Source organism: Ictalurus furcatus, chromosome 22 (genome assembly GCF_023375685.1).
Source record: "Ictalurus furcatus strain D&B chromosome 22, Billie_1.0, whole genome shotgun sequence".
NCBI lineage: Eukaryota > Metazoa > Chordata > Actinopteri > Siluriformes > Ictaluridae > Ictalurus > Ictalurus furcatus.
Window position 1 is genome coordinate 8,519,072 of NC_071276.1, and position 23,506 is coordinate 8,542,577.

Below are 23,506 nucleotides of genomic sequence, written 5' to 3' on the forward strand. Positions count from 1 at the left end.
GTGATATTAGCACCTTACAAAGATTGTACTGTGCTAGAGCATTAGGGATGCTTGTCCTAAGATCATGTTCTTTTATGCCCAAGTGTCATTACAATACATTACATAGTGTCTGATATGTAAACATTTATCACTGTTCTGTTTTCCGTTGCATAGTTTTGCTGTGAGAAATTCATTAATGTCACAGGGAGTACAGAGAAAGGTATTTTAACATTTTACCTTTTGCTGAAAAGATGTCTATCACTCACTAGGTTGCTCAGACTCTGTAAATATGTAGTTTTGTCAGAGGACCTTGTAATTGGTGAAAATAAAACTACATATTTTTACACATATGTAGATGTTACAAATATTTTACTTATTTGTGCCCTTTTTACCAACATTAACCTAATTAAAAGGCACTTTGAAGTTCCCTGGGGCTTATTCAATGAGCCTGCTGCAAGTAGAGACATGCGCTTAATTTATATAATGACATTCAGCCCAGTGTACTAGTTATAGCTGGTATCAATACAGTAGTTAAATATAATTATAGTGTGGGAAAAAGTATTGAACATGTCAACATTTTTTTCAGTAAATATATTTCCAATTATGCTATTCACATGAAATTTTCACCAGACATCAGTATTAACTGAAGAAATCTGGCAATATAAAGAATTCACAACATTAAAGTCCATAAATAAAGTTGTGTGTAATAAAGTGGAATGACACAGAGGAAAAAAGTATTGAACACGCTAAGAAAAAGCAGTTTTCCAAGGAGAGTTGAGGCAAGGAACCAGCTGAAATCCGTAAGTAATTATTCCCCCTATCTGTGCAAATTAATATCAGCTGGGTTAGTAAATTGATGGTCAATAAAAAGGCTTTTCGTTACCAAGTGTCACACAAGAAACATCTCAAGATGGGTAAAAGCAAAGAGATCTCCCAAGACCTTTGCAACCTTATTGTTGCAAAACATGTTGATGGAATTGGATACAGACGTATTTTAAAACTTCTGAATCTTCCAGTAAGCACCACTGGGGCCATTATCCGCAAGTGGAAGCAACATTACTCCGTCATCAACCGGCCATGCACAGGAGCTCCTCGCTAGATTTGTGACCAGGGAGTCAGAAGAATAGTCAGAAGAGTAGCCCAAGAGCCAAGGACCACTTAGAAAGAGCTCCAGAAACACTTGGAGGCAGCAGGTAACATCGTCACAGAGAAAACAATAGGCAATGCACTCCACTGCTCACGCTCACCCTGCAAGACTCAATTACTAAAGAAAAGGCATGTCGAAGCTCGTTTAAAGTTTGCTACAACTCATTTGGACAAGCCTATGAAATACTGGGAGAGTGTAGTCTGGTCAGACAAGAGCAAAATTTTACTTTTTGGCTGTCAGATTACACACCATGTTTGGAGAAGAAATGGCACTGCACATCACCCTTAAAACACTATACCAACAGTGAAGTTTGGAGGTGGAAGCATCATGGTGTGGGGCTGTTTTTCATCACATGGTACTGGTAGATTTCATATAATTGAAGGAACGATGAACAGAGCCCTTAACCAGGAGATTCTCGAGATTTATCTGCCGTTCACCAGGATGATGAAGATGAGACATGCGTTCACCTTCCAGCAGGACAACGATCCAAAGCATACAGCAAAGGAAACTCTCACTTGGTTTCAGAGAAAAAAATCAAGGTGTTAGAATGACCTGACTTAGACCTGACTTGAATCCAATTAGACAAGATTTAAAAACAATATGTTTAGAAGAATGGGCCAAAATCACACCTGAATACTGAGGCCCATTAATTTCTTCCTACAGGAAGTGTCCTAAAGCTGTCATTACAAACAAAGTCTTATCCACTAAGTATTAAATAAATTGCAGTTAGCGTTTTCAATGCTTTTTTTCGTGTTATTCCTCTTTATTACACATAACTTCATTTATGGACTTTAATGTTTGGATTTCTTAAGTTAATAGTGATGTCTGATGAAAATTTCATGTGAATTGCCTCATTGGAAATATATTTCCTGAAAAAAAAATGTTGCCATGTTCAATACTTATTTTCACAACTGTATGTTGTTAATGTAATAACGTAAGTCAGCCAACTGTGTAAACAAATATCTGCTGCAGCATCCCAGACAACCTGGTTGGAGCGTCTAAAAACTCTCTCTCATCTCTATTTTTGGCTACAATTCAGCATGAGTGTCACCTGATTTTTTCTGCTGATAACCTGGCGGGGGAACATGGAAGGATACATAAGGACACCACTTAGTATTGAGACAAACCAGTCTTTGCAGAGTAGCAGAGTTGACAATATCAAAGCCAATCTGACCTCCAAAAGTGCTGGGCTTCCAGTATTCAGGTGAACATATGGGGTTTCCCATAAGACCTTTTAGGGAAAATGGCGCCCCCATTTCTACCATGCTCTGTCCGAATATGGCATCAGGTCGTGTCTTCTCTAGCAATAAAGCAGGATAAAATTCCATAGCGTCGATCTCTCCATAGAGCTCTTCCAACTCACGGGCGATCTCCTTGTCAGCTAAAAAAGAAAAAAGATAAAATGACTTGCCACCACAAGGTAAGAAAAGCAGTGTAAGAGTGTAAAAATATGTGCACTTGATATTTATCTGCAATTCAATGTTTTTTTTTTTTTTTTACAGGGGGGGGGGATGTAATACTTATGAGGTCAAATGATACAACATATAAAAAGCTGGAGCTTAAAGTTGCTGCTGCTCAAATGCTTAATTTTAATACATAAGCTTTAATTGTAAATATTATTCTCCTTAAGACCAAAATATGCTGAAGTTGCTGAGTAGCAAGCTGAAGGCTTTGATCACTCATTTCCTGAAATGTCATGTTCAGTAGTTATTTATGTCACTACTATTTGGCTGTGTATTATGAGACTAAAAACAGTATAACTCAATTTTACCATGGAAATTTATGTTTTCATGTAGCATGCAACAAAACAATTTCTTGTAAAAAAAAAAAAATGCAACAGACTTTGGATAAAAATTAGGGTAAAATTCTAATTTAATAGATTAAAAAGTATTAAAGGGAAGTCATATCATCCACCTTTAAAATTTAAAGAGTTTTTAAAATTTAGAGTTGTGCTAGCTGGGACACCATAACAGGGGAATAGAACAAATGATATTTTTCACAGCAGATACATATTAAGTGAAACCATGTCATAATATGAGTTATATTACATGTTAAATGTTACTCTTTTGATATAAATTACAAGCACATAGGTATATATGCAAATACCTGCAAATTCATAGAATGATTTGTATGGTTTCAGGTTAAATCTTTTGCGGTACTCATTAAATGGCTGTAGCCGAAGTTGCCTAGATTCTTTAATGACTCCTTCAGCTACTCTGGCCACTATATGTGGAATATTACGGCCACCTCCAATCTGAAAACACAAACACACACACACAGCGCTTGTCAGTAAGGAGTGTCTCCATCGCAATGTCAGAAACTGCATGTCAATAACTGATAAGTCAACAACTCTTTCACTTTGGTAAACAAATCTCTCTTCAGCAGGCAAAGCTTTGAATATATAAGATTGTATTTCCTCAATGTTGTCTCTTGTAAATTAGTAATAGAACATTAAACTACAATTACTTTTGACTACACAACCTGTTTAGCTAAAAAAAGATTCAATAGTCTTTCATTAGTTGAAGCTACAGTTAAAGGGGACGATGACAAGCAAGAAGCATTTTGGGTTCACACAGTCTATTTCATATACAAATAGACCTTTCAAAAAGACAAAAGACACTAGCATACTGAATCCAACCACAATGCTGATGATAATCTAAAAACTTATCTTAGACAAAAGACATGATAATTGATTTTAGAAAACATGTTTATACACATGAAGTCACACTTATTAAGGGTCAGAGAATAGAATGTGTGAAATCATATAAATATCTTGGGACAATTATTGACTCAAAACTTTGTATCAATTGTGGAGCTGTGTGTAAAAAGTGGCACCAGCGTTTGTTTTGTTTAAGGAAACTGTCCCATTGCTGTCCCTGTGATGACATTATTCTTTTGTGCTTTTATTGAATCGATTTGATCTTTTTCCTTTAGTGTCTTGGTTTGGGAATCTACCTTGAAAAAGTCAAATTGTTAAATGCTCTGTTTGTCTTTGTAAAAAAGTGCGTCAAGATGTATGAACTACAGACCAACTCATCCACTGCAGACATACTTGTACAAAGTTGTAGATACAGTCATGTGAAAAAAATAAAATATGTCCCATGGGAATTGTTTTTGGGGTTTTTTTTGGACATGTTTGGACAAGCAAACATTTGATCCTCTTTGAAACAGTGCCTATTAATGAAGGTGTTACACTATCAAATGACAAATAAAAAAAAAAACTCAAACCCTTGCAACTGAAAGAATAGTGAATGGAAGTGTGGTCAAAATCTCCAGCAAGTCTGGTGGACAATTATGCAAAATGACTATAAGAAGTTAAAGGGGGCAATACTAGCTTCGAAGGCCAAGGGTGTACTTCTTTTTCCACAGAAGAATATCACTATTGATATTTCTGTTGAATAAATGATTGAAAAAGCTAATTTTCCTTGTGGTTTTGTTCAAGTATATCAATGTCATTAACAGGCACTGTTTCAAAGAGGATCAAATACTTGCTTGTCCAAATATGTCCAAAAAGCCAACAATTTCCATGGGGTGTACTTATTTTTTCACATGACTGTATAACTGAAACTCAAATTTTAGTCAACTAAAATAAACAATAATGATTAAAATTATGTTGCCTCCAGGTCAGGCTCACTGCTGAATTGAGAAAACCTGTACCACATTTCTTTACTCCCCAAAGTGGAGATATAATATTGTGATTATTGTCAGATATTGGTACTGGCATTAATATCACTACTCTCTTGGGACAATATTGTGTTCTCCCTCTTGTCAGGAAATTGTACGTTTGAATTCCGAAGATGCCATAGCCATCCTTGGCTGGAAGCCAAAGGAGCAAAATTGGCCATGCTTTCTGGGTTGGAGGGATGGCATGTCCTCTCTCTCCTGTCATTCACAGTGACAGTAGCTAATTGTGAGCATCTGTGAGCCCACGTATGCAGAAGAGGGTAGATGTGTTAGTCTTCACCCTCCCTAGTTGGTAGTTTTTATATGATATGGGAGAGCTGGTTGGATGAGAATTAGCAGGTGACTAAACTGGGGAGAAAAAAAACCCTGAATATATAAGGTTGTATATCCTCAGTGTTCTCTCTTGATAATTAGTAACAGCATAATGAACTATGATTACTTTTAACTGCATAGTCGGTTTTGCTGAAAAACCTTCTACCTGTTTATTTGACGATTTGAATTATTATCATATATTATGTTACATGGCCACTTTAAGTTGCTTATCACTGTTAGTCCTATAGTAAAGGTGTTGTAATCCAGTTTTGAAGAATACTTATACAAAACTGTGTGTACATTCTCATAGCTATTACTGTAATAGATGTGGGAAAGTGTATGTCTTTCGCTATACACTAAAGACATATAGGGCTGAGGTCAAAAGATGACTATGAGACGATAGATCAGAATTTTCATTATATTATATATTTTTTTCATTAATATTTATATTTTGATCTCAACCCCAAATGACTTCAATGTATAGCAAAAACAAAAGAGTTGGCCTTGCCGTCCAATACTTTTGGAGTGGACTGTATATAACCATGCACTTTACATTTGTTTCTATGTGAAATATAAATAATGAATTTAATATACGGTTTCATTCAAAATTATTCAAGCCCCGCTGCAAATCAGGTTTATTGTCAAAATTTACAGAATTTCAGCTGTAAATTTAGCATCCTTTTTCTGCCCTGTCCAGGTATTTAATGAATTTTCTGCCCCTAGCCAGTTCAGGTATTTCATGTGTTCCAGCTCAAGCACATCTGGTGCAACTAATGAAGCCCTTGATTAGTTTCATCAGGTGTGTTGAGACAACACTTGGTTTGCATATTTGTGCTGTTGTGAGGGATTCTATTCAGGGGGTTGAATAATTTTGAAAGTGGAGAAATCGTTATAAGTTGCATTTTCAGCTGAATTTGGGGAAACCACTTGAAACATTCATTGTGTTGAAGTATTTCAATTGCGTTTGTTTGATCTGTTCATTGCAAACAGCTGAAAGTCTGTACATTTTGACAATAAACCTGATTTGCAATGGGGGTTGAATCATTTTGTCTGCAACTGTACTTACAAATGAGTTTATATTATTACTATATAGATGCCCTGAAATACTTTCCATTACTGCACAATTCAATATTCAATAATTCTACAATGTTAAGAGCAGTTGAAACTTCCATAAGTAGGTTTGCTATAGTGTCTAGCACTATGTGAAATTGACTATAGCACCCCATTGCCCATGATCACTGAACAGGAAGGCATTGTGGTCAGGTCAGGGAAATATATTAAGCATGTAGCACTTTGGGTTCACACGGTCTATTTCATAAATAATAACACTTTTCAAATAAGCAAAAGACAGCCTTCCTGTTCTAGACTAATCAACATTACACCAGTCACACTGAAACCATGCACAATGCTCAACATAATTTAGAGTGCGCTGTTTGTTGGTTAAACTAACGCTACAAAACCTGACTCAATCAAAAAAGCTCAGTCAACCTTCTTAAAATGAAAAATATTGATCAAAGAGTTGTTTCCTCAAGGTCAAAAGAGATGCAAATATCACCTGTCCTGCTGGCTGAGTTGAGAAAGCCTGCACCAGTTTCTCTACTCCATAGTGAGTCAGAATGGAGGTGTTGAACATGAACCCATCATAGGAAATCTCAGTTCCATCAATGAAGAAGCTGTTGGGCATGAGTGGATGCCAGTGATAAAGCTGATTAAACTCCACGGAAATTCGGTTCTGGTACTGGAATTTGGAGCTGAAGAGCAGGGATGGATCAAATTTCAGCTTTAGATGGTAGCCACTTAGGTGCTGTACATAATCCTCAATCACTATTCGGATAGTCTCACCTGGAAAGAAAGCAATTGAGCAAATTTAATGGACCAAATAAAGGTTATCTGGTATGTTCTTGTGTAGCTCTCGCATCAGGTTTCTCAATAGTGTTTAGACCAGGGGTTCTCAAACCTGTCCTGACCAGCACTGCACATTTTGTATGTCTCCCTAGTTTGTTTGTAGTTAACACTGCTTCCACTTACTAACGTTATATATTTGTGAAGGTAAAACAGTCGGAGAATGAATGAGCCCCATTATTCATCAGTGGAAATAGACAGCGTTTAAAAAGAAATCTGTAGCAAATTATTCATCGTTGATTTTTGGCACTATGTAAAATTATAGCTCAGAATTCTTGTTGAATCTGTTAGCACAGTTCATCTGACAACAGCTTTTCCCCATTTTAGATGCATTTTTTCTGTGTTTTCAAAGAAGTCACGCTGTGCACTAATGCTGCCGCTCAGTCTTTTTGCCACTAAGTGGGCGTGACCAAGGCGACTTCCGGCTAACGTGACGTCACATGCATACCCTCTACTGAGCAAAATCGAGAAAAGCAAGCAAATCAAATGAACAGTGGCTTATATCTCTCACATAGCAACATTTTTTAAATTGGTTGTCACTCAAAAAAATGTATTAATAATTTAATGGAATTTAAAATTTATCAAGCTGTGAATGTGGACTTCATGAGGATTAACATTTGTTGAACAGCTGATATACAGTACATGGTATATCATGGGATACTGTTAAAAAATATAGTTAAAATAATATATAAAAATAACTATAAATATAGTTATAGATAAAATAGAAATTTAAATACATTTATTTTTATTAAATGAACTATATGTGCTTAACTCATCTCTGACTATGGCGCTAACTTTGTGATTGCTATTTTCACAAAATATTACTATTCGATACTTTGAAAGCACTATACTTTTTTACTTTTCATAGAATCCATTTCTGGTTCGTGTTTGTTTCCAGATTAACAGAAAAACAGAAAAAATGTGGTGAAACTTAACCTATAATAATAAGTCTGGTGGTCTGAAAGAGTTGCTCATCTCCCCAGGTGGGATGCTCTTTCTTTAGGATGTCACACACACGGTTGTGTTCACGCAGCCACAGGGTGGCGTACATGCTTAAGCCTGGCAACAGGCCAAACACCTCCTGCCCAATAGCCATTTGCTTTTCTGGTGGAACTGATGGAGGGTAGTTCATGTTCACGTTGGTCTCTGCCACTGTAGGTGGGTACATCTCCCCATTGACGATCTGTAAACACACAGGACATCAACAGTGAAACAGCCATGGAAATGCACCAGTGAAATTATAACAGCCGATTTTCCTTTTCTTCCCCTTACACATAATGACTGTAACATCCATGTTCCTCTCCTAGATATATACAGTACTGTGCAGAAGTTTTAAGCACCCTATTTTTTTAGTACAAACTTTATTATAGATTTTTTATTTTATGACTCCTACATTATCAAGTCAGTACAAAAATTAAGTTTTCTTAATTTTTAAAAAAATTACGGCTGTGCAGCAATGCACAGCTCCAATCACATCATCATTTTCGCTGATGACACGACTGTGGTGGGTCTCATCAGCAAAAACAACAAGTCAGCATACAGAAAGAGGAGGTGCAGCAGCTAATGGACTGGTGCAGAGATAACAATCTGTCTCTTAATGTGAACAAAACGAAAGAGATGGTTGTTGACTTCAGGAGATTACGGAGCGACCACTCTGAACATTGACGGCTCCTCCGTGGAGATTGTCAAGAGTACCAAATTCCTTGGTGTTCACCTGGCGGAGAACCTCACCTGGTCCCTCAACACCAGCTCCATAGCCAAAAAAGCCCAGCAACGTCTCTACTTTTTGTGAAGGATGAAGAAAGCCCATCTCCCACCCCTCCTCCTCATGTTCTACAGTGGAACCATTGAGAGCATCCTGAGCAGCTGCGTCACTGTCTGGTTCGGAAACTGCACCTTATCAGATCGCAAGACGCTTCAGCAGATAGTGAGAACAGCTGAGATGATCATTGGGGTCTTTCTTCCCTCCATCATAGACATTTACACCACACGCTGCATCCGCAAAGCCACCAACATTGTGGAGGACCCCACACACCCCTCACATATACTCTTCACTCTCCTGCCATCTGGAAAAAGGTAAAGAAGCATTCGGGCCCTCACGGCCAGACTGTGTAACTGTTTCTTCCCCCAAACCATCAGACTCCTCAATACTCAGAGACTGGACTGACACACACACACACACGCACATACACACTCTCTGAACTGAACACCATCCCACTTCCATTGCAATGTTTGCACATTCCTGCATTGACTCTATTGCATTTTTGTTGCTACTGGACTTATAAAAATATAGCATTTAATTTATTGTCCCCTTATACACTTTACCTGGCTGCTACTGCAATAACTGCTATGTCCATATTTGGTATAAGCTAATCTGCTGAATACTATGTCATAGCATGTTTACATTTATACCATTTTTAAATTATATTGTTACTCTTTGGCACCTATCTTTTGCACTACCGGTTATATCGGACACTTCCACACTAGAACTGTGTACTGTTCGGTGCAACACTGTCACTTACTGTGCCTATTGTCCTGTTTTAGTAGTACTGTACTGTCTTGTGTTGTTAGCACACGTTTGCACGTGCATTTTATTAAAAAATGTTTAGTTCTTATTTAGTTCTGTGTCATCTCATGTGGTTAGTGTCTTGTTTTATGTAGCACCATGGTCCTGGAGGAATGCTGTTTCGTTTTATGGTGTACTGTACCAGCCGTATATGGTTGAAATGACAATAAAGCCACTTGAACAAATTGTACCCGAGACTACTATATATATATTTTTTTGTCACACCAAATATATACTTTGTTTCATTTACTACTCTTTATGGTATTTTTTTATGTAGAAACATTTAATTTCATTATTTTGAAGGCATCTTTGCTCTACAGCATTTCTTTGCATGTGCCTAAAACGTCTACACGGTACTCTACCAACCTACTAAACCTGTAAATGAGCCATTTCTAACTAGAGGAGGGAAACGGAAAGCATTAGACTTGTGTAGAAACCTTCTTTCAGCCTTCTTAACTTTTGATTTATATCTGTGAGGTTATGCACTTTTAATCTCTAGACCTCAGAAGGAAGTGTAACCATGCCCTCACATTTCACAGAAAGTGGGGCATGGCTATTAGAAAAAAAAAACACTCTCTTGATGATAATCTCTGCAAGATGTGCCTATATCAACTAAGTTTAGATGATAAGCTAATAAGGAGATTTAACAGCAACAACAAAATAAATATTAAGCAGATTTAAGAACCTGTCAGACATTTCACAACAATAGCGGTACCTGGTACTTCAGCTTCCCATCTTTGAGAAGTCTAAGACTCAGCTGGCGTTCAAGGTTATCTCCATAAATATGTCCAGCATCCACCTATGTATAAAACCAAACGTCAGAGTCAGTTTTATACTCATTTTCAGTATAATTATGTGGGCAGATTTTAGACTAGAAGACAGTGTTTTCCCAAAATGGTTTCCAAATAACTAATTGTGAATGTTTTCTTAGCCAATCTAATATTCTCCCCAGATCTTCTGTAAGAACTCACCCCGTGGCCTAGACCTTTGGTAAAGCCAAGCCCCATCCGGTTGTGTGTTTTGAAGAACTGGTGAGTGAAGTGCTGAGCGAAAAAGCCAAACATTAAATTTGTACCCTGGGGGTCTGGCCTGAATTCCCGCCTCAATAAAAACTTTTCCACCAACAGTTTGGGATCTGGAAGCTCAATTTTTCCTGCAGAGGGATGAAACATTAGCCATAACAGCTGGGGAAAGAATTAAGCTGGGACAGCAAAGATATAAAAAAAAAAAAAAAAAAAAACCCTCAGTTTTAAAGTTACTTTTTTTTTTATTTTAAAGTATTTAAATTGATGTAACCTTTGGCACCCATCGGTGTTGGGCAGTCCAGTGGCACTGGAGGCAGAAGTCGGGTGTAATAAGTGATATTGGAATATGATTCCCAGTTCAGGTAGCCATACTTGGAGTTATAGGTAGGAGGGCTGGGAATAAGGTCTGATCGCACTGTGAAAGGAGACAGGGTTATAACAATGAGAATACTGTCTAAAAAAAATCACACATGTCTAACAATTCTCTGATTTCTCTGAATTTTCTTTGCAAACCTCCCTCTTTGTTTCTGCTGTATGCTGCCATTGTTCTCTTGTTTCAATAGACATTGGAGGGTTGAAGACTGTGTTTGCAGCGTATTTTGGATCTTGCTATTGTCATGCAATAAGGTCAGACATTGTAAATGGTGTAAGTTTTCAATTTTTCTTTTGTGTGTGTGGATGTGTGTATGTGTGTGTGTGTGTGTGATTTTGTGACCAGACTCATGACAGATGTATACAGATGTGCAAGTGAACTAATGAAAATTTCACTCACTCACTGTAATGCCTTTTTCACTGGGCTGACTTGACATAATATATGTATACAGTTCTGAAAGGGTAGTGGAGGGTGAATGCATAAAGGCTTACGTGCCAAAAACCCTTGGCAGCAGCAGAGAGATTGAGGAATTTGAAGACTTTCTACGGACAACATGAGTTATCATAGCAGCAGGGGCTTGAAAAACACTGAACTACATTAGAGCATTAAAACATCAAGTGAAATATTGCATATCTTAAGGTTAATTCCAATACAAATTGCCATGTATTAGTATGAGAGTCTTTGAAAATAATAATTCTCACACTAAAGTGCATGTGAACAGAGGAATGGGGCAACTATTGGAGGGAATTTTTACAGGACGTGATAAAGCAAGATTTATTCTCAGACAGAGGCTGAGTAAATATTAGCAGGATGTTCTGTGTGTTGAGATTTTCTCAACAGATGTGTAGCACAGAACAAAAAATGATTAGTCTACTACCTAAATTCATTTCATGCATATTTGCTTCCTGTGTATACATAGGCCCCTTCATTGTTGATGTCCTAAGTGCAGTTGTGTGGTCTTCTACTTCTACTAACTTCTAACGTGGTACTTCTAACATCTGGCCAGTTCTCCCTTTTTAAGCCCCCAAAATTTTAACTTACAGTGTCAGAGCACACAGGAGCAATAAATGCTGCATAATGCACAAACAGATTATCAGAAAAAGCTGAATCTGCATTTCTCGGTATTAGTGTTATGTTTCATGTTTAGATTGTGTTAGATTTTGAACACAACTGTAAGCAGCTGCACACATGGGAAGCCAACACCCTTCAGTTCTCAGCTCTTTTACACTTCAGTTATCTCAGCTCCTCCTCTTCTCATGGTACGCTGCTTTGTTATTAGAAGCTAAATCACCCTTAAATAGGATGAACTGCACATCCTTGATATCAGAAGAACTTGCAAATTCATAATATAAAACAGTTGCAGAATTACTGATATGTTTCTATGTATGTGGCCCTGATCTTGATTTAACCACATAAATAAATGGGGTAAACCAGATTCTGGGCTACACAAATGATCACTGACGAAGGACATGACTAAGCTCTGACGTTTGCAAATATTTATCTTAGGCACTTCACTGAAAGCTGGACTGGTGTCCATTATCTGTGAAACATCTGTCCACTGTAACTCAAACAGCCTATAATGAAGATTTTTCTCATAGGTTATACTGTATATAGTCAACTGGAAAATGGCTAAATAGTCTTCATCAAAAACACTTTAAACATTTAATGTGTTTAAATATTCTGCCTTTAATGACATCAGAATATCCTTGTACACCAGGAGGTGTAATCCATCTAAAAGGGTATACTGGTTATTTCGTACAGAAGGAAAGAGAAGGAGGTCAATAGTTTTATGTTTTGGACAACTGACCTGTAAGGACCTTATACATGATCCACTCCCTCAGGAAGGTATTGTTTATAAGGCTCCATAACCAGTAAAAATGGGTCAGGATGTAGTGGACGACATCAGGACTTGGCTTCATGAGCTCATAGACTCTGGACCAGAACTCAGCTATAAGGATGACAAGAAAAAATATATATATATATCTGTTAAGATATACACAGGCCTGTAGTGTGGTAATTAATCTAATACTGTACATAAGTAGTTGTATTTACTGCAATTTGCTTCAAATTGACTGAACTTTCATGTGACGGCCTGAGGTCTGAGTCAAGCTCTTAAACAACAGGAACATGTAAACAGAAGCTGGTGTTGCAAGTCATGTCTATGGTGAAAAGACAGACTACTGCATGCTGTATTAATAATAATCCTGTAATAATAACAAACAAAACAGCAATTTAAAGTTAAATACCAGAAGAATTATATTACAAATACACCCAGTCTGTGCTGGTTGCTCTTAATTTAATCAAATTATTTACTAAATCACTTAATAACTATTGTAAAATAATAATGTCTTTATTCATATTAGGCAGCCCATTTAGAGGTAGAATTACAAATTTGTTTTAATTCAAAATTATAGTACTTTGACAAGTTTTGTTACTTTTCTTAATGTTTAATAAATTATTTAGTTATGGCTAGGCTATAAAGTTTACTCACACATTCATATAATATAAAAAGATGCATTTTACATTATTTATACATTGATGTCGCATCACTTCTTAAGTATGTACACAGTTTCATTCAAAATGATTCAGCCCCCATTGCAAATCAGGTTTATTGTCAAAATTTACAGACTTTCAGTTGTTTGCAATGAACAAATCAAACAAAAGCAAGTGAAATAGTTCAACACAACGAATGCTTCAAGTGGTTTCCCCAAATTCAACTGACAATGCAACTTATAATGACTTCTCCAGTCTCAAAATTATTCAACCCCCTGAAAAGAATCCCTAATAACAGCACAAATATGCAAAACAGGTGTTGTCTCAAGCTCACCTGATGCAACTAATCAAGTGCTTCATCTGCTTTTATGTTAATAAAAGACTAAATACAATCGGCAGAAATAAACAGCTAACCATATGCTATAAACGAACTACACCACGGTCGCGCGACTTCAACGTCACCATCACCAAGCTTCCAACATTTCCAAACTTGATTTAAAAAACATTTTCCATAATACAGATTTACTCTGTGGATTTTGGGAATTGTGCACAGCATACCTGAAACAGTTTATCTGCAAAGTTTTTTCCTGTTCAGCATGATGACGTTTAACGTCTCCGACAACGTCTGTAGTCCCATTTAGCAACATGTTAGTGTCACGATTTACCCTCATGTAAGCGCTGGAGCTCACAGCGCACTTCCGGGTTTTTTAGCGACTTTCTACATGTGCATATGTTATGATTTCTGTCCTGTCTCCGCCCCTGTATTGTCATTGGTTGTTCCCTTAAGTGTCATCATAACTCTCAGCTGTTTTGTGTTCACACTTAATTACGTTTGTCATTTATACCCCTCGTGTCTCTTTGTTCGACGCAAAGTACTGTATGAGTTTTCCGTGTACCAAGCTTTTGTTCATAGTTTTGATCTTATTCTCGACCTCATTGTTTGATTCTTGTTTAGCCTTGTTTATACCCGTTTGCCAATCGCCTGACCTTTTGCCTGTTTTTGACCACGCTATTGTCTCACGTTTTGGATTTGTCTACCTCTCTTCAATAAAGATCTTATCTGCACTTGCATCCGTCTTAAACCCTCATTACATGACAGTTAGCAACCATCTTTTCCAATACACGTAAAAGCTTTTTAAAAAACCATGAGTGGGGTATTACTGGTGTATTTTATGTCATAAACAAGCTTGTGTTCACCACAGACATTATTCCAGGCTTTTAACCAAAATACCATTAAAAAAAACCCATTGATTTGGGACGATGGAACCGAAGGGAGAAAATGCTAACTAGTTTCTGGGTTTTGGCATTACAAAATGACGTCATCCGTGCACCTCTCTATGGTGACTGGCTGTAAGTTTGGAAGCGCTTGTTTTGATATTCAGCGGAGTTTTCTATGAGAGGAGGACGAACTTTAAACGCCAATATCGCAGTCGATTATGTTCATGTAATCACGGGCAGTCAAAAGCGTAATCGAGATCAATGTTCGATTAATTGTGCAGCTCTCATATAAAGTAAGGTAAAAAAAAACATTTTAAACATAAAGTTTAAAATACCAGCCCTGCAAGCCTACAAGTGTAGGATAGACCAATAGTGGATTTTACCGATACGGATAACTAAGTTGGCCAGTACCTGCCAATAACTGATTAATCAACTAATAAATTTTAGACTGATTGAAAACATAACACTCAGAGTAAAATACTGCTGAAATTTATTACAAAAATAAACACTACTGACTGTACCATGAAAATGTACTGTACTTTTCTAAATGAAATAAATATATAAATATTTATCTATATTATTAATAAATATTAAAGTAAAGACAAGATATACATCCACACTGAACCAAAAAGTAACACTCCAAATAATATAAAAATAGAGACACCCTAAATCTATCAAAAAACACTTCAAATAACACAACAAAATTTTCAGCATTAGTTTTTATTTCACCTCTAGAGGCCACTCTCGTTCTGTATAAAGACAGTGGAGCCCTTATCAGCCGCTCCGCAACCGGGAAAAACTATCGGTGTGGATTTTTGCAGATAACTGATAGTTCGCTGATTAATCAGCAAAACCGATCGGTCGAACTGCAATTCAAATATTAGTAAGAATCATTATAGTACTCTACATGAAAAAGGATTGGCTTACAAAGATATTGGCGTTTGATATATGCTAGAATTATGAGTCTGCAATCTGCACCTGCTTTGGTTTCAATAACCCTAACCCTTGCCCCAGCCCCTGAGTGTATTGGTGTAATACAGTGGGGGAAATAAGCATTGGTATTAACATAAAAGTACTTTTTTTTTCAATTCTGTAAATATATTTCCAATGAGGCTGTTCACATGAAATTTTCACCAGACATCAGTATTAACTGAAGAAATCTAGAAATATAAAGAATTCACAACATTAAAGTCCATAAATAAAGTTGTGTGTAATAAAGTGGAATGACACAGAGGAAAAAAGTACTGAACACGATAAGAAAAGCAGTTTTCAAAGGAGAGGTAAGGCAAGGAACCAGCTGAAATCCGTAAGTAATTATACCCCCTATCTGTGCAAATTAATATCAGCTGGGTTAGTAAATTGATGGTCTATAAAAAGGCTTTTCATTACCAAGGTGTCACACAAGAAACATCTCATGATGGGTAAAAGAAAAGAGCCCAAGACCTTCGCAACCTTATTGTTGCAAAACATATTGATGGAATCAGATACAGACGTATTTAAAAACTTCTGAATCTTCCAGTAAGCACCACTGGGGCCATTATCCACAAGTGGAAGCAACACCACTCTGTCATCAACCGGCGACGCACAGGAGCTCCTCGCTAGATTTGTGACCAGGTAGTCAGAAGAATAGTCAGAAGAGTAGCCCAAGAGCCAAGGACCACTCGGAAAAAGAGCTCCAGGAACACCTGCAGGCAGCAGGTACCATCGTCACAGAGAAAACAATAGGCAATGCACTCCACTGCTCACGCTCACCCTGCAAGACTCAATTACTAAAGAAAAGGCATGTCGAAGCTCGTTTAAAGTTTGCTAGAACTCCTTTGGACAAGCCTATGAAATACTGAAATAGAGTGTAGTCTGGTCAGACGAGAACAAAATTGAACTTTTTGGCTGTCAGATTACACACCATGTTTGGAGAAGAAATGGCACTGCACATCATCCTAAAAACACTACACCAACAGTGAAGTTTGGAGGTGGAAGCATCATGGACTGTTTTTCATCGCATGGTACTGGCAGACTTCATATAATTGAAGGAATGATGAATGGAGCCCTTTACCAGGAGATTCTTGAGAAGAATCTGCTGCCATCCACCAGGATGATGAAGATGAGATGTGGTGGACCTTCCAGCAGGACAACGATCCAAAACATACAGCAAAGGAAACTCTCAATTGGTTTCAGAGAAAAAAAATCAAGGTGTTAGAATGGCCCAGTTAATCACCTGAATTGAATCCAATTGAACAAGATTTAAAGACAATATGTTTAGAAGAATGGGCCAAAATCACACCTGAATACCAATTAATTTCTTCATACAGGAAGCGTCTTGAAGCTGTCATCACAAACAAAGGCTTCTCCTCTAACTATTAAATAAATTTCCTGTGTCATTCCACTTTATTGTTGTGAATTCTTTATATTTCCGGCGTTCTTGAGTTAATACTGATGTTCGGTGAAAATTTCATGTGAATAGCCTCATTGGAAATGTGTGTGTGTGTGTGTGTGATATAAATTAGTCTACATATAAAAGAACTGGCTTCCAGTGTTATCTGATAGAATTTTATATTTGGAAGCAATACGTCCTGACTTAACACTAACCCAAGTCCCAGTCTCCAAGCCTGGTATGATACCTCAGGTAATAATAATGTAATAATGCATGTTTAAGACAAATAACTTTTAGCAAACATATATTTTGTCCCAGCCCATTATAACTACACTTTACCTTGAAAGATAATCATTAAAATGCTTTATTCTGAATGAACACATTCACCCATATGAAATCTTCAACAGGAATTTGCATCATCTGAACCTCCTGAAGATCACAGGAAGAAGAAAGTAAGTTTTCTCATTCTTTTTTCACCCCTATATTTTAAATAATATTGCAGTGTTGACTGATGAGATCACTTTGAGAGCTCTTACAGAAACTGTAGATTAAAAGTACATATTTAATTTAAAAATTAAATTGTGAGTAAATCTTTAGAATGTTCTTAATGTCTTTATGCCATTATCATGGATGCTATCGAACAACATTTTTGTGTATTTGATAATTCTATACAAAAAATAAAAGCTGCTGCCATAGAATGGCTCTCTGCTTTAGGTATACTGCATTGGACATGTACATTTTTGATTGAAAAACCTCCTAAGTTTTAACATTTCTGTGTATTGCCAGTGCACTCACGTTGGCACCGTAGTTCAACAAATGCAAGGTACAAGGTGAAAATTATTTTCAAAGTAGCAAAGCCAATGTCATAGAATTCTATTTCTTAGGAAACTTGAATCATTGAATCGATTCACTGGTTGTATATTAAATTTAATCAAATTATTAGTAATTTAAAAAACTCATTTTTGAATTGAACCAAATGATTTGCTCTCAACTAGAGATGCTAACTAAACTAAACTAAGTTTCTCAGCCAATACCGATAAGCAATTATTCAGAGTGATATCGGCCACCGATACCGATAGTTCTGACTTTTATACTTTCTTTTAAATTACTAATAATTAATTCCACAATTCTGAAAGAAATGCAAATAAAAACTTTCTTCTCTCCATTTCAACAAGTTGTTTCACAGTAACTGGTCTCATAAACAGAAAACACATTACTCTAATTAGCATTAACATATGAACTAAATTCTGAAGATTAAAGTAAGATTATTAACTTATTGAATGTTATTAATTCATATTAACATTGACTGAATTCTAAAAAACTTCCTGTTAGTCTCACATTCACTCACCACAAACAAAAACATTTCTACTTCATCCCTGACATCAAACTGGTAATATATAGGCCTAATATAAACCTTTTTTGATGATATTAACGCATATTAACATTAAATGCATATGAAACATACTACTCTACAAATATGTGCAATATATACTACTTTTTTGTCAACTCATCTTCTCTTAAATCTTTCAACGGTGCACTGGCCCTTTAATTCAGCGGCGAGGGCGAGCGGGTAGCGCGAACAGTGCGGAGGGTGGTGGGTGGGGGCGAGGGCGAGTTAGGGGGAAATTAGACTCCACGCGGCTTCACTGCTGCAGCGTCCGGTGTAAAATTTTAGCAGTGCAGAGATTACAGATATTACAAACTGCAGTTTTGTCATCATTCCACACAAGAGACATCATCTTTGCACACAGCACGAAATCTATGTGTTTTCCTGCCCACTTTTGATTGACAGGATATAATCGGCCCTGATCTTCAGATGTTTTTAAACTATTGGCGAAAACCGATAGTCGGAAAAATAGCCTTTACATACAGATATAGAGATACATCGGTGCATCTCTACTCTCAACCCAAAAAATCACAACCATCCTCCAGTGTAAGTAAAATCATGACTGTCTGAGCAGACTCTTAGAATATAAAATACAAGAATGAAAGTCATCCCCATCCTTTGATAATGGATAACCAACAGTTCCAGCTGTTACATAAAAATCCAGGGGAACAACCTAAAAAAACATTATCAGGTTTTACTGTGCTTAGAATACCTCTGGGACAACAGAATATTCCCAATATGTTCAGGAATTTCTATGGGCCCAAACAGATACTATTACCAAGTTCACTTATTGACCTACATAGGCACAGCTGCTATTATCTAGATTCTATCTCTAACACAGCTAATCTGAAAATCTCACTATAAATCTCTGTGCACACTCTCCAACTTGATCTCACAGGAATTACAACTCATACCAAAAATGCTTAAGAACCCATTACGTAGTTAGAAGATACTTTACACCACTGCCTTGGCAATCTCTTTCAGAGCAAATATTTTGCATTTTTTTAAAAAACATTACAGACATATCAACTGCTAGACAATAACTGCTGGTAGGTTTAGCATTCTAAAACAAGGTAACCATTCATGATTAACTCCATTAACTATTCTTTTGTGAAACGAGTCAATGTTTTACCCTGAGAGGTCGTCTAAGTGTAATTTATAGCGATTTTACATGCAGATGTTCACATGCTGATTTAGTTTGCTACAGACACTACATGTTCTGGGCCTAATATCTGTTCTGTTAATTTCATCATTTTTGTTGAATATTTTGTTTCTGAACACATGTAGATAGATATTCTATAAGTTAATCCACCAAAACAGGATCTAAAAAAGGCCAAAAGAGGAACAGAGCACACAGGAAATCAAAGGTTTACTTACGGATAGTGCAGTTTTCTCCATAGTACCCAGTTCTGGTGCAGTCACACTGGTATCGGTCTAGTCCGTATCTCATACAAATGCCCCGGTTCTGACAAGGGTAGTAGCAACAAGGATTCACTGCGAACAAAAGATAATATGACTTTTTTTTAAGCAATTTCCAACTACAACCAGTGTCCTAGGAGTAACATTTTAAATCAGGATTTAAAATATAAAAAATGTATATAATGGCAAGTTTCATTAATTCAGTGTATAAAAAACATAAACTACTGTCCCGGCATTACCACTTTAACATCTAGAAAATGGTAATATAGGCTTAACTGAACCTAATAAAGTTTTATGCCTCACATGGATCACTCTCGTCACTGTTTTATGACTTCCTCTCTCTGCTGTAATGATTGGCATAACCCGAAAATAGCATAACCCCTAAATGAAATGTGGTTATATGCGTTACATAGGAGATAACCAGACTCTCCTTCAGTTTGTCTAAGTAGTTCCTCTCACCCATTCCCATGATCTCCTCTTGCGAAACTTTTCACAGGAACTCTGCTCTAGACATGTTCTTGGTGATAAGTGTTGCTAATTATTGCCCTTCTAAGTCTAAGTCTAGCAGCTAGTCTTGTGAATGAATTAAGAAGACACAGTTGCAAATTTCACATGTATTGGAAAAAAGCATGCATAATATATGCCTGCATAAAGCATGCATAATAAGCATGCATTATAACAAATCTACAACACGTTTGTTGACTCTTCCCAACCTTAAACTGATTCTGTCTTAGCTTGTGTGTATTGTTATCTACTGGTCAAACTTAGAGGGTCTGAGAGAACACTGCAATAAAGAAGAGGGTCATTTCCAATGCTAAAGTTATACAGTGTTCAGTAGGTGTTCAGTGATCAAGATGGGACTACTATAGTGCTATAGTAGGTGTTCAGTGAACTTTTTTGTTTCTCCCTCTCAGGAATCCCAACATTTTTCATTCATTCATAAATTAGTAAATATTCCATCCTGTATGGGTGCTGTGGATCTAGATCCTATCCAAGGAACACTGGGCATGATGAAGGAATAGTAGTGGATGGGATGCCAGGTACCATGCACACACATTCACATACACATTCACACCCAGGAGCCATTTTAGCATAGCAAGTCCACCTACTGGAATGTTTCTGGCCATGTGATTGATGCGCACAAAGGAGTAAGATGCAGAGCGCGATAGAGAGAGCGTTACCACATGTTTTTCTACAAGTAGCTTGCTATAGCATTTTTCTACCAGAGTGGGCAAATTTTTTAAAAAAATCTCAAATCTTACATCCTGCAGCTTTAAAGCATATTACACATTAATAACTACAAATTACTTGCAAGTAGGAAAGTGTGGAATGTAAGACTGGACCTGCCGAGCCACAAGACTTATGGGTGCCTCACACCAATTGATAGAAAGGTTGAAAACCACCGTTACATTATTAGAACTTAAAGATTCAAGCAGAACAGTTTCCAAACTAGAACACTTGTAGGAAGCGAAGAACCCTTAACTATACAAAGAACCCCTTCAAGAACCTTTTTAAAGTGTATAGGCGTTCATTCAACTCTATAGGGGGTTTGATGGGTGATTTGATATAGCAGTAAGAAAGTACGGATACTAGACAGATACTTATCATCTGAACCGGCTCACTCAAGACCAGACATGCTGTTTATGTCATGCATACCAACAGAGGGTTAAAGACACAAGATAAATTAGCTGTCTTTTCCTGTGCGACTGCACATGTGAGAGTCAGCTTTTATACGCACACAATAACATTTCCTTGATTGAATTAATGCCTGCAGTGCTTTAATAAATAACTAGTAATAAAGTTGTCCCATTGCTGGGGATTTTTCTGTTTACATTATGTGTTTGTTTATTTGTTTCTTCATTGTGTCCAACGTGAAACAGCTGTTTGAAAGATTAGACCACTGATGCAAACTTGTTCTCTACAGCCTATACAGAAGATGTGGAAGTATCTTGCACTTGCGATGCTTACCACTTTTCATCGGTGACGGGTTTTCTTCCTCACCGATGCATAAAGTCCATTCCTGCACCAGAGTACACGACCACAGGAGGAGAAGACTGTTCACTGCTGCGGACGAAGCTCATGGGGGTTATTATATAAAAACAATACACTCAAAACTGGGCCAGATTCTCAGCGCTTACCTTTCATTGTAGAGTAACAGGACGAAGAGGATTTAAATATATATATATATATATATATCCGACACCCGAAACTTCTCTCAGTCCAAGTCCACTTTGAAATCCAAGCGCAGTACTTAGTGCGTAAACATGCATGCGTTTGTTCTCAGCTGTGCGCTTTCTTTTCACTGCACGTTTGCTCACAGTGAGATGCTCAGCAATTTGTAAACCAGCTGTCAAATGCCAAAGGCAAAGATAAACGGAACTTCCCCCCCAAGGTGAGAACCGCAGTACGCATACAGCACGTTCACACTTCAACTGCACGCATAGACGGGATCCTACTATTAAAGCGCGAGAGACGAGTGTCAGATTACAGGGGAGGGCGTTTTTAGCGCCACCACGTGCCGGATCTTTGCCATTTCCTGCCCATGTTTTGCCCTATGTAGTTGCACTATGTAGCCTAACACAATTTTTGTTCCTGGGTAGATGTTATTGTCTAATTGTTATGCCTCAAAAGTATAGAAAATGGATATTAATGCCCTCAAGCTTGTGTGTGTGTGTGTGTGTGTGTGTGTGTGTGTGTGACCAGGACATATTTTGGAATGTGTCTATTTTTACTGAGAAAACTGGACAATTTGCATCCTTCCATTCATATAAAGTCAGAAAAAAACAACATATTTTAAAATTGACCTGTTTTTAACTGGAAAACTGTATTTATCTAGGCTACTGTAAGTTACATCCATGACTGATCTTGAGTCTAAGAGAACCAGACATGATTTTCGTCTGAACACAGCAGTAGCAAGAACACAACAGCACAGAAATCTATGGTGGAAATTGTAGATTAGTACAGCTGCTTTCTGCATCATGGCAAACACATCTTTATGATAAATAAACAAAGTCTTTAAATTAATATTCTTTGTTGCTGTAATCGTAGTAACAGAGTTGAGTTCTGGAGCTGGACGAAGGCAAGGAATTCGGACAATATTTGAAAAATATGGCAAATAGTTGAAGAGACATACTTTTCTTTTGGCCATGCTGTTAGAAAGGGTCTTGATGATGAAATTTGTTGTTTGTCGTGTGACTTATTGGTTTTACTCATCCTTTAGCTGAGTAAATGTTTCAGTAACAGGGTTACACATACATTGTGAGAAATAGCTTTAATGGATAATTATTATTTAATATGAGTTAATAATACACATTAAATTACACATATAACACTTTGACCATACAAATTGTTTTTACAAAATACTTCACTTTTAATATTATACTTGGCATGCAAAATGATGTTCAACAAGGTGAGACAAGAGAAAACAGCCTGTTTGAGCAGTAAGGTTATTGCTTTATTTCAGGTATTGCTTAATATTAAAACCAGTTTTTTGGATTTTGTAATAGAACACTGATTTATATATATATATATATATATATATATATATATATATATATATATATATATATATATATACAGTATCTCACAAAAGTGAGTACACCCCTCAGATTTTTGTAAATATTTGATTAT

General features: G+C 36.9%; 1 protein-coding gene across 2 annotated transcripts; it reads right to left on the reverse strand.

Annotated features, from left to right (window-relative positions):
* Positions 1-1,346: 1,346 nt before the first annotated feature.
* Positions 1,347-22,358, reverse strand: ptgs1 (prostaglandin-endoperoxide synthase 1). Of its 2 annotated transcripts, none has more exons than XM_053654110.1 (11): positions 22,015-22,358; positions 21,845-21,937; positions 19,835-19,951; positions 12,796-12,936; positions 10,887-11,030; positions 10,562-10,743; positions 10,306-10,389; positions 7,961-8,207; positions 6,678-6,964; positions 3,233-3,380; positions 1,347-2,507 (listed from the first exon to the last, which is right to left on the reverse strand). In XM_053654110.1, the coding sequence occupies exons 1-11, from the start codon at positions 22,019-22,021 to the stop codon at positions 2,155-2,157; spliced, it is 1,803 nt and encodes a 600-aa protein (XP_053510085.1). In that variant the 5' UTR covers positions 22,022-22,358; the 3' UTR covers positions 1,347-2,154. The 2 variants fall into 2 exon arrangements, with proteins under 2 accessions (XP_053510085.1, XP_053510084.1); XM_053654109.1 differs by having other exon boundaries at positions 21,845-21,940.
* Positions 22,359-23,506: the final 1,148 nt, after the last annotated feature.

Bases quoted from the DNA above. Each gene is read 5' to 3' on its own strand.
- ptgs1 (XM_053654109.1), bottom strand. The intron at 10,390-10,561 runs GTGAGTTCTTAC...TTTTATACATAG, and splicing joins CCAAAGGTCTAGGCCACGGG to GTGGATGCTGGACATATTTA. The intron at 6,965-7,960 runs GTTAAGTTTCAC...CTTTCTTTCCAG, and splicing joins CACCAGACTTATTATTATAG to GTGAGACTATCCGAATAGTG.